The 12,190-nt window shown below is 43.0% G+C and overlaps 1 protein-coding gene across 1 annotated transcript in view; it reads right to left on the bottom strand.

Annotated features, from left to right (window-relative positions):
• The window catches only part of PPP1R12A (protein phosphatase 1 regulatory subunit 12A), a 297,833-nt gene that overhangs the window by 81,407 nt on the left and 204,236 nt on the right, over window positions 1-12,190 (bottom strand). Inside the window, exon 15 of the mRNA XM_082254983.1 lies at window positions 441-599. Coding sequence (XP_082111109.1) covers window positions 441-599 — 159 coding nt within the window. The remainder of the gene's footprint in view (window positions 1-440; window positions 600-12,190) is intronic.

The following is a 12,190-nucleotide window of genomic DNA, read 5'->3' as shown; positions in this document are numbered from 1 at the left end:
AGTGCAGAGCTGCGGTCTGCATGTGCTCCCTGGCCTTACTGGGGGGACCCTCTGGATCTAGATTATCCAGTCTGTCACCTGATTGTAGATTCTCAAAAGGAACAAAATAAAAGATAGATTCAAAGAAAAAAAAAAAAATTGCCAGGATCAGAGATCCCAGCAAGGAACTAGGTCCATACTCCTGACTAGGCAGAATAAAAGTGCCTATAGCTGAGAGTGGGTGTAAACCCCCTGGGACTGCCCATAGGCGTAGTCAAGCTTTTTCCTGCCTAGTGTCCTATTACTGGGGGGGGTCAGTATAACCCAATGGTTAAGAAGAATCAGGGGCTGTGTCCGTCAAACAGAAGAGAAAGAAAAAAAAAACAAGGTATTTTTGGTGTTTTGTTTTATTTACTACAGATGTGAAATACAAACAATGACATATACTTCTATGTACATACCTTCGTCTCTCTCTGACCTCTGCTGTGGAAGGAACAGTGCCAGTGGACGTTGTGGTCGAAGATGTGAATGCAGGAATAGGATTTACAACTGGAATGGTGACTGCTGTGGGGACAGTTTCTTTTTCGGAACTTTCTTCTGTCCACAAACGGTTTGAGGTACTATATGTGAGCAGCAAAACACAAAGAAAAGGCAATGAAAGCCATTCCTTTAAAAACTTTTAATTCACATGAAAGGAAATGGTTAAACATTCTTCTCTAAAAATTGAGTGAAAAGGCTTGGCTATATGGTTGATGAAAGTTGTAGGGGGAAAGAAGATTTAGAGCAATCACTTACACCTTTCCAGGCCACTAAAAAATTTCAGCGAGAAAGGTATCTGAAATTAAGCTACTATCCTGTTTTGGGAGTTCTTTGTCATGTATTAAATGTTTATTTGTACAACAAAGATTTTATAGAAATGATTAGCTATACAAGACAGTTTACAAACAATTAAAAGTGTAAAGACTAAAAAAAAAAAAAAAAAAAAAAAAATATATTGTTTTAACCAAAAACAGATTTTACATCCTAAAAAGTATCCAGACGAAAAGGGACATGATGGCCAGAAAATTTTAAAGTTCTTTGTCTTGTAAACATGGGAAAATGCAGGCAATACATGACCTGCATAGCAATCAAACATTCTGCTTAGATTATTAAATGACAGATAAACTAGTAATGAAAAGTATTCAGTAGAAAGAGGAATTTCAACTTACCTGTAAATCCCATATCTTGGGAGTACAGTACAGGACACAGTTTTGGTATTCATAGAACTTAAAGTGATTGTAAAGTCTCTTTTTTTTTTTTTTTTTTAAACAAAACACGGTAAAACTAGCTGCTCTGTGCAGTGGATTTACACAGAGCAGCCCAGATCCTCCTCTTCTCGGGTCACTCTTCGCTGCTCCTGGCCCCGCTCGCCTGTTGAGTGCCCCCACAGCAAGCGGCTTGCTATGGGGTAACTATTCACACAGGGAGCTGCAGTTTGGCCACGCTCTCTCTCTCCTGTTTGGCTAAGTGACTGATTGACAGCAGCGGGAGCCAATGGCTCCACTGCTGTGTCTCAGCCAATGAGGAGGGAGATTCCTGGACAGCCGAGGGTCTTTTGACATTGCTCGCTAGAGATCAGGCTCAGGTAAGTATTAAGAGGGGCTGATACACACAGAAGGCTTTTTATCTTAATGCCTATAATGCATTAAGGTTAAAAAAAAAAAAAACCTTCTGCTTTTACAACTCCTTTAAATGCTCATACTTTCAGGTGAATGGAACTGACAAAAAGGACAAGCCCCAGATGCCCCCCTATATAAATCTACCCTATTCCTTTTGTAACAAGCAATGCAGAGAACCCTAGGCATTAGAAGAGAAAAGTGTCCCGTGTCCTGTACTGTACTCCAAGATATGGAAATTTCAGGCCAAGCCTGATGTACATAAACCTTGAGATGTCCCTAAACCTTAAAATGTCCCCAAAGATTGAATAAGAAAGTTGGGCAATAACACAGGCAAACTAAAAAGGCCCAACTCACACAAAACGTCAACAGCCCCAACCTCAGATTGCCACTGCAAAAACCGTGTGGCAAAAAGCTGCTTCCGCAGAGGATTGGATGACCACCTGGAAGAAATATGAAAACGTATGAAGAGAAGACTAGGTGGTGGCCATACAAAGTTGGGCAACAGAAGCTTGATGCTGCAATGCCCAAGAACTGAAGGAGTGGTTTTGTCCTATCAGAGATGTATAGTAACGAAGTAGAACTACTTAAGTACTGTACTTAACCACTTTAGCCCCAGCCCTATTTCGGACACTTTTTGTTCACAAGTTAAAACCAGTATTTTTTCCTAGAAAACTACTTAGAACCCCCAAACATTATATATATTTTTTTAGCAAAGACTCTGGAGAATAAAATGTCGGTCATTGCAAAATTTTTTGTCACGCGGTATTTGCGCAGCGGTCTTTAAAACGCCATTTTTTTGGAAAAAATTTGAAAAATCACATTTCACTGCATTTAAAAAATACTAAACAGTAAAGTTAGGCCATTTTTTTTGTATATTGTGAAAGATGATGTCACGCCGAGTAAATAGATACCAAACATGTTACGGTTTAAAATTGCGCCCCCCCGTGGGATGGCGACAAACTACGGTCAATAGAGATCTCAATCTGCGACGCTTTAAATTTATTTAACGGTTACCAGTTTAGAGTTAGAGTGTAGCTCTTTTTTTTTAATTATTGCCCACGCTCTGGCGATCGCGGCGATACCTCACATGTGTGGTTTGAACAGCGATTTCATTTGCGGCTCGACTTGCGTATACGTTTTTTTTTGTGCGCGAGCTAACGGTGACGGGGACGGCTAAATTTTTTTTTTTTTTTCCTATTTATTTTTTCTTTTTTTTTAAACTTTATTACAGGTTTTTAAAAAAAAAAAAAATCTGATCACTTTTATTGCTGTCACAAGCAATGTAAACATCCCTGGTGACAGCAATATGTCGTGACAGGTACTCTTTATGGAGGGATCGAGGGTCTAAAAGACCCTAGACCCCTCCACTACACTTCCCTGTATGCAAAACGCCGAAAACGGCATTTTTGCATACAGCCGTTTTTCAAATCTGCCGCCTTTTGCAGCACAGTAACCCGGACGTGACGTCATGGACGCCGCCTCCGGGTTACGTCATCGGAGACCCGATCGATGCCGTTTCCGGCATTCATCGGGACTCCATCCAGCCGGCGGACGTGCCGGCTGGGTGCTCGGGGCTCCCGGTGGGACGGTAGCCCCGAGCAAAGCCGCGGAAGGCGGCGGGAGGGGGGGGACGTCCCCTCCCGCCCCCCCGGGTAACGATCGAGCGGCTCCCGAGCCGCATCGATCGTTACCGACGGAAAGCCGACCGTCGGCTTCAAACAACGGTACCGGGATGATGCCTCTAGCTAGAGGCATCATCCCGGTATAACCCCGCAAAGTCTGATGACGTAGAGGTTACGTGACTGGTAGTAAAGTGGTTAAGTACCGAAATGCGGTATCTGTACTTTCCTAGAGTAGAATTTTTTTCTCCTACTTCTACTTTTACTTCACTACATTTTTTCGATGATTTCAATACTTCTACTCAAGTATTTTTTTTTTTGTGCTGCATAGTTACTCGTTACTTTTAAAAAAATTACCACTGCCAGAACAGTAGATGGCAGGTTGCATAAAGCTCAAAATAATGTGTATAATGTCATTTGTAAATCAGCGCATACGAAAATAAAGGCTGTGTATAATAAAAGCTGCTATACCAAATCTTTCCAATAAAAAGGAAATATGAAACAAACAAATAAATGGTGCTACAGCGCTTAAAGTGCATCAAGAAACTACTAACAAACACAACTTGGCTGTGCGAATAAAGTGCCTGTGCAATCGATATAATATCATCGTTGCCCCCAGTGCCCTGCCCACACTCCACACAGTATCAAAAATAAAGTGACATGAATGTGCTAAAGCCTAAATGCAGTGAAAATAATTATTCCCACAATGTAACAGTAAATTCAATTCATATAAAATATGACAATAAAATCACAATAAAATAAGTTACGAACTAAGTTAGGTCAGGTGCGTGCAACAAGTTGAAGTGTGTAAACCTATCTATAACGAAAAGTCCATAAATGAATTCCAGTGTGCAAATCTAAAGTGTCACATCACTTGTCAGATGCTTCCACCTCCTTCAGTGCTAGAGTGACCGACCAACACACTTAATGGTGGTGGCACTGGTGGATAGCGTCTGGGTGGCACTGTGGCACTGGCACTGACTGCACTGGTTCAAAAAGCCATATATATTTAATTATTTCAATTCTCAATCTCATAGGTCCTTTCCTCATAATATATTAATAAGTTAAGATTAGGAGAAGAACTGCTTGGCGGCCCTGGTAGGATGACAGGGACACCCGCCGCTTCTGGAGCCGAGCCGCTGTGATTCCCCAACATGTGACAAAGTGACAGCCAGGAGATCTAGTGGCTAGTAGTGCTCAACAATAGCGCTTTTATATATAAAAATGAAATAAAATATACTGACTCACAATTTAGTAGTAGGTAGCGTGTAGCAGTAGGCAGCACAACTCAATTCAATCAATCCCACAGCCTCGCTCGCGCCGCGGCCCGCGGAATCACTGTCATGATCATCAAGTTAAGACCGCACAGGAGGAGCCATGCTGCCGTCTTCCCGCTCGAGGTCTCCGCCTCTAAACGTGTTGTGTGTCACTCAGACTCCACCCCTTAGGGCCCTTACTGAGAGGAGTTGTGACACGGGCGGCGGGACGTGGGAGCATTTTCTTCGTTATCTCATCTTCTTCTCTATGAGGTGAGTGAGGTGGACCGTGGAGAGGGCCTAATCCTTGCCATGGCAAATGTGCCATTTGAGAATCAAATAATCAATATAAAATATTAATATATTATATACACACGGGTCATGGGTGGCTTTTTTGAACCAAGAAGAGTGAGACTGACGGCTATGATGATTATCCGACCATCCATGGTCCATGGACCATAAGTGTTGTGTTGTGGTGGTGCCTGTGCTTCCTGCGGCCTGCCTCTGCCTGTGCGGCTGTGCCCGCACTGCAGTGGCCACTGGCAGTGGCACTTGACTTGAGCAAAGCAAATGAGCACTACTAGTGTGAAGGACAGGTGGTGGAAGCATGTTCTGACAAGTTCTTATAATGAAAATAATATAGACAGCTTTTTGAACCAGTGCAGTGCCAGTGCTACTAAGGTGAGACTGAGAGAGGCTATCCAGTTCACCACTTTACTTGAGCAGATCACAGAAGAAAGGTGGAAGCAACTGACAGCAAGTGACAGCACTTCTTAGATTGCACACTGTTATTCAGTTATGGACTTTTCCTTATAAAGTTTAGTTTACACACTTAAACTTGCACCTAACTTATTCACAATCACAACTTATTTTATTGTGGTATTGTCATATATATTTTATATGAATTACATTTACATTGTGGGAATAATTTGCACTGCATTTAGCACAGACATGTCACTTTATTTTTGATACTGTGGGCGATGATTTTGAATACAAGAAGAATATATATATATATATATATATATATATATATATATATATATATATATTTGCAGGCACTTTATTAGCATTTTTAGCACAGCCACTTTGTTAGTAGTTTTTGATGCATTTTTCACTTTAAGCGTTGTAGGTTTGATGAAGCTGGCCTGGCACATCATCATCAATTGAGCAAATCAAATCAAACCGCGATTAAGAAGACTGCGCATGCTCCTGTTCTGCCTTTTGATCAGCTGAAAAGATGGACGAACCAAAAACACCACCTTCCACCCCTGGCCCTTCAACTTCAAGTGATCTGCCTGGCTGTGAGAGTGAGGAAGCTCAGGAAGGAGACCACCCCTGGCTTTAAAAGGTGGATGCTTTAAAAGGGGAAGGGAGGGACATACTTTATCTGTTTTTTGTTTACAAAAAGTTACAGCCTAAGGAATTGTGATTGTCCTTTAGGTTAATCATTTGAATAAATCATTTGAAATAATAAAAAACAATATGATGTTCAAACTTTTGACTTCTTTCTTTAATAACTACATAACAAAGTACTTCTACTTCTACTTTCAGTACTTGAGTAGAAATTTTTTTTTCAAAACTACTGGTACTTTTTACTTTTAGTACTTAAGTAGCAAATTTTTGGAAAAAACTACTTGCAATACTTAAGTAAAAAAAATGTTGAATACTTTAGTACTTCTACTTAAGTAACTTTTTCTGCGAGCACTTCCACTTCTACTCAAGTCACTTTTTGATCGAGCACTTGTACTTTTACTCAAGTAGAAATTTTGAATACTTTATACAAGTCTGTGTCCTATAGAAGCTCTTAAAATTGAGTGGACGTATTCATCTAGCAATTAATTACTTGAGGCACTGTCCTTGACAAACTCCTGGGGACAAGATGAAAAGGGAGTATGTCTGATAAAGCTGTAGGCTAGAGGTAGACTCTGATGACTGACTACATCCAGGCAGTGAAGAGTGATCTCCTTGGGGTGCTTCAGCGTAGGGCACAAAGATGGAGAACTCGGTCTTCATTAAGCTAGAAGACCGACACCACCAGGAAGGAAGAAAGGTCTTGAGCGCAAGGTTACCTTGTCCTTGTAAACCAGGAGGAATGGTTCTTTACAAGAGAGCTGCACGCCTGAGAGCCATTAAGAAGGCTACTTTACTGGAGAGATCATCTTCTGCGACAGTTTGGAGCAACAAAGGCAAACAGAGTAAAGGCATAAATTAGCCAGAATTGAGACCAGGAAATTATCAATGCATCTGGTGCCAATTCTAGAGGATCTTTGGGTCTGGCTACAAAACAGATACTCGCAAAACTTTGTAACCACTTCTAGTAATGCTCAAGGTGCTCTGCTGGTAAAGATTTTGGAGTCTCACAGCAGTTAGGGGGCAGGCTGTCTTGTGATGGATCCAGAAAGCAGAGTAGCATGACCGGATGAGAGGCACCGCACACCACTAGCTCAACAGGAGGAAAGGAATGTGAATGGTGCCAGATGTTAAACTTTGACTTGTGTCTTTCAACCTATGTAACCTGGAACTCCTCCTAATCCACGCCCCTCCGTTGCATTTAACCCCGTCACCGGGGCTTACTTTAGAGCTGCTTTACCAAGGCTTGGCTGGAAATCCAAACTAGGGAGTTTCTTCAGCGCCTAAGAGTGAGGACACCCCTTATAGTTGGGAAGAGGGCTTTGATGAGGACTTGGTGGGCATAATAGGCCAAATCTTGCACCAAAGGGAGGACTGAACTTGGTTTTAGAAGTTAAAGCCTGGGTAGAGTGTAAAAGTGCTTTACCTCTTTTGAAGAGGTATAGGTTCCTGAAGAGAAGAGTTTTGGAACGTGGAAACCACTGGGGTAGAACTTTTAATCTCAGGCTTTTCCTAACTACTATATGCATAAATTCCCATTCTAACTCCTAACCAACTACCCTGTAAAAGGAAGATGTGAATACTTAGCAGAGATGTATAGTAACTAAGTAGAACTACTTCACTACTGGACTTAACCACTTTACCACTAGAGCATTTTGCTGTCTTACGTCTGGGCCACTTTTTGCGATTCGGCGCTGTGCGACTTTAACTGACAATTGCGCGGTCGTGCGACGCCGTACCCAAACGAAATTGACGTCCTTTTTTTCCCACAAACAGAGCTTTCTTTTGGTGGTATTTGATCACCTGTGTGATTTTTACTTTTTGCGCTATAAACAAAAAAAGAGCGTTTATTTTGAAAAAATAACAATATTTTTAACATTTTTTTTATATGAAATTCCCCCCAAAAAAGATGTAAAAACCAATTTTTTTTAAAATTTTTGGCCAATTTGTTTTCTGCTACCCATGTTTGGTAAAAAAAAAAAATCGCAATAAGCGTATTTTGATTGGTTTGCGCAAAAGTTATTGCGTTTACTAACAAAGGGAAAGATTTATGTCATTTTTGGTGTTTTTTTTTTTTTAACGAGTAATGGCAGCGATCTGCGATTTTTTTTGCGGGACTGCGACATTGCGGCGGACAGATCGGACCCTTGACTGACGTTTTTGACACTTTTGGGGGTACCAGTGACATTACTGCAGTAATCAGTGCTATAAATATGCACCGTTACTGTAAAAATGACACTGGCAGGGAAGGGGTTAATTTTATTGGAGAGGGAGGGGTTAATGTATGCCTGGTGCTTACTGACCTGTGGGGGGGGGGGGGAGGTGACTGTGAGACACAGGGACAGATCGGATGTCCAGCTATGCTGAACACTCCGATCTGTCACTCCCTGTCACTGAGGAGATCCGCCCGCTTGTGTTTACACAGGCGGGCGGATCTCCACACTAGATCCCCGACGATCGGGGCAGAGCAGCGGCGATCGCCGCTGCTCCTCCCCTGGCCCGACTCCCGCTGTGAATGAAAACAGCGGGAGCGCGCCTCCGGGCGGCGCGTGAGCGCCGCCTACAGGGGAGGAGTCTGGCGACGTAGGTCTACGTCGTCAGACGGGATCGTGCCACTTTGCCGCAGTACTATTCCAGTACTCAGTGGTAAAGTGGTTAAGTAGCAAAAGGCGGTATCTGTACTTTCCTAGAGTAGAATTTTTTTTTCCTACTTCCACTTTTACTTCACTACATTTTTTCAATGATTTCAATACTTCTACTCCAATATTTTTTTTTTGTGCTGCATAGTTACTCGTTACAATTATAAAAATTACCACTGCCAGAACAGTAGATGGCAGGTTTCATGAAGCTCAAAACATGTGTATTATCAGCGCATACGAAAATAAATGCTACTGTATGTATAAATAAAACCTGCATTTGAAATAATAAAAAACAATATGATGTTCAAACTTTTGACTTCTTTCTTTAATAACTACATAACACAGTACTTGTACTTTTACTTTCAGTACTTGAGTAGCAAAATTTAAAAAAAAAAACTACTTGCAATACTTAAGTACAAAAAATGTTGAATACTTTAGTACTTCTACTCAAGTCACTTTTTGATTGAGCACTTCCACTTCTACTCAAGTCACTTTTTGATCGAGCACTTGTACTTTTACTCAAGTATGGGTTTCGAATACTTTATACAACTCTGATACTTAGCTATTCTGAGGGCGCTACAGTCAGGTCATGCGATATCCCCAGTGGCAGGCTTCAGGAAAGAGGAGAAATCACTGACTGAAATGCCTGTACCGTTGCATCACCCATAGACTTGCTATGGGGCATCTGTTGTCGCGCTGTCCCTCCTCTCCCCTGATGCAGCCGCTGGGAGTCAATCACGTAACCAGATCGCAGTAACGATTTAAATGAGAGAAAGAAAAAGGGGTGGACTTTTGCCCTCTGCTGTTCTCCAGAAAATGGATTTTAGTGGCAAGTAAAAAAAAAAAAAAAAGAAGCCTTCTTTCCTAGTCATACAGTACAGGACACAGGCTTTATCATTACAACTGGGACATCCAAATGCAGGCCAACTGAGGGATTAGCAAAATAGCAAACATTACCAACAGTCCCAAATAACTAGGTCACGAAAGGCTCAGAAAGACCAGCTTGTAACATCTAAAGCACAAAAATGGCTTTAGAGGCAGCCTGAACATTCACCTGGTAGAAATTAATGTGTGAACGGATGCCCAAGTGGCAGCCTGGCAAAATTGAGAAACATGCCTAATGCTAAACAGCCTATGAAGCACTAACAAATCTGGTAGAATAAGCCTAATCCTAAAAGAAAGCATCTCTATTCTTTTCTGTTTTGGCACCAGGGACCAGTTTCATGGCAGCCAATTTTCCCAGGGATGGAGGGGAAATTGGAGTTTGGGGGAGGGGATATTCACGGAGTCTGTCCTCAGCCCACATTCCCCCCTTATCAGTGTCCTCATTTCCCTTTCACATTACAGCCCCCCCTCATCAGTGCAGTCCCCTTTCCATTAGTGTAACCTGGGCTGCTCTGTAAAGGGGGGCTGCACTTTAAAAAAGGGGCAAATCCGCTTGCTCAGCGGGGCCCTCCGCTGATTTCCGCTGAGCAGGCTGAAGACAGCTTTGTTTCCACTCCGCTATGCAGCGCTGACACGGACACAGCCTGCTTTCCATCTGATCCAGTGGACAGATGGCGGCTATCGGATGCCAGCAGGTGTCAGTGGACACATGCCTGCTTACATCAGCCCCCCCATAGAGAACAATGGGTGGTCCGATTGAGTCCGCCTGAACAAATGGACAGTGAAAGGGGCCTAAAAAGGGCACTGCGATAAAAAAAAAAAAAAAAAAAAGGACTGCACAGTAAAGGGGCACTGTAATGATTACAGTATTACAGTGCCCCTTTATATAACAGTGACCCTAGCCATCACAGCCTCCTCCATCACTGTGCCCCTGTAGTCTTTCTGCTGGCCCCCCCACCCCCCCCCCTTTCCTCTTTAACGTCAGTTTTCTATTCTAATTTCTGCCTCTACTGCACAAATGGCTACCTTTCGCAGGGCAGAGGAGCCATCGGATAACATCGGCCAGGAGGGCAGAGGAGCCAGGAGAGAACACACAGGCACGGCTGCAGAGCAGGAGGTGAGCATGACCGGGGTCTGTGATAGGTCTGGACGGACCACGGTTGCCGTTCATCTCCTGCTGTGCAGCACCAGCCCACAGGTTGGGAACCCCTGCTTAAGACTAAGACTGGATTATAACAGGTCTGAGTCACCAAGCAATAGTGGCGCAAGAGGCAGGAAGCTGTAGCCAAGTAGTAAATTATTAGTGTGAATCCCATCCAGACAGTGGAGAGAAATGTACTTAGCATGTTTCAGAGCAGAACACAAAGAAAGAAGAATAATTTGTTTAACGTCTTCGTGACTACGCTATAGACTATTTACGGCTACAGTGCAGTCGCACAATGCTGGGAGGGTGGCATAGGATGTCCTCCCATGATCGAGTTTCTGGCGCGGCCCTTGTGGTGTGCATCAGCAGTGATCTAATCTCTGTGTACTTCGGAGTGGGAGGAGAAGAAAGCCGATAACTGGCAAATCCACACTGGGGAAATCTACATTGATTGTCTGTGCTGCCTCAACAAGGCACTGACAGGTACTGGTGGGGGGCACTGACCATCAGTGCAGCCTCATTAGTGCACATCAGGGAAGAAGAAAAAAAACGCTAAATTTTTTTTGTTTATCAAAAGAAGAAAAAAACCCAGTGCTGATTAAATACCACCAAAAGAAAGCTCTATCTGGATCAAAAAATATAATAAAAATTGTTTAGGTGCAGTGTTACATGACCGCGCAATTATCATTCAAAGTGCAACAGCACTGAAAGGTGAAAATTAGCCTGGGCAGGAAGGCGGTTGAAGTGCCCAGGAGGCAAGTGGTTAAAGTGGAAGAGACCACCTTTGGGAGGAAGAAGTGTTAGGCCTGAAGACAACTTTGATCTTGTGCAGCACTAATGGTGCCTTACAGAATAAGAACACCAATTCAGAGACTTTCCTATCTTATGTGTAATGTCTAATGTCAGACAAGAGAATATCCCCAAGGGAGCATAGGAAACCATAACAGGGGTGGGAGAGATGTGAAGCATGCCCTAAACAAAAGCCTTTACTAGGGAGTGAGACCAAAAGTTTCTGAAACCGAACAGCCAAGGCTGAGATTGGTTCTTCAATGATAATTAAGGCAACAGTTTTGTCTAGATAAGAGACAGAATCACTTGAATTCCTTTCAGCTTGATTCTGCAAAATAGATGAATAATCTGGGAGGGGCAGAAAGAGATCAGAACCCCATACTGGATATACTCAGGGTGAGCAGATTCCGGCTACACCAATGCGAAGCAAGAACGTACAGCATCAGTAGGGGTAGCTAAGGTATCCTTTAGCTTGGATGAAATCTCTGTACCAGGCATTTCGTCCCGATGAACCATAAGGCAATGGGATCCTTCTCCTCAGGCACTGTGAGTGACTCAAAGCAAAATCAAAGGCGGATATAGGGAGGGAGGTCAAAGGTCCAGGCACTATTCTCAATGGAAGGGTTGTTGATAGATTCCCATGCACTCCAAGGGTGTCTAAGAAGGGCACCCTGGACTGGATTTTCAAAGGACGTCTGCCGTGTACTCACCACAATTTATGCAGACTGGATAAGCAAGGGGTTTAGCACCTCTTCTAGTTTTGCCTTCCACAATGGTCTTACCCAAGCAGATGTCTTCAGGGACGGGACACCTAACCTGACAGACCACAGTCAAAAACCAATTCAGTATCCTGCAGCTAACTACATGTTAC

This window comes from Pelophylax lessonae (assembly GCF_965119305.1).
Source record: "Pelophylax lessonae genome assembly, chromosome: 4".
Classification (NCBI taxonomy): Eukaryota; Metazoa; Chordata; class Amphibia; order Anura; family Ranidae; genus Pelophylax; species Pelophylax lessonae.
The sequence above is the reverse complement of the archived record's forward strand: the minus strand, read 5'-3'. Positions and strand labels throughout refer to the sequence as shown.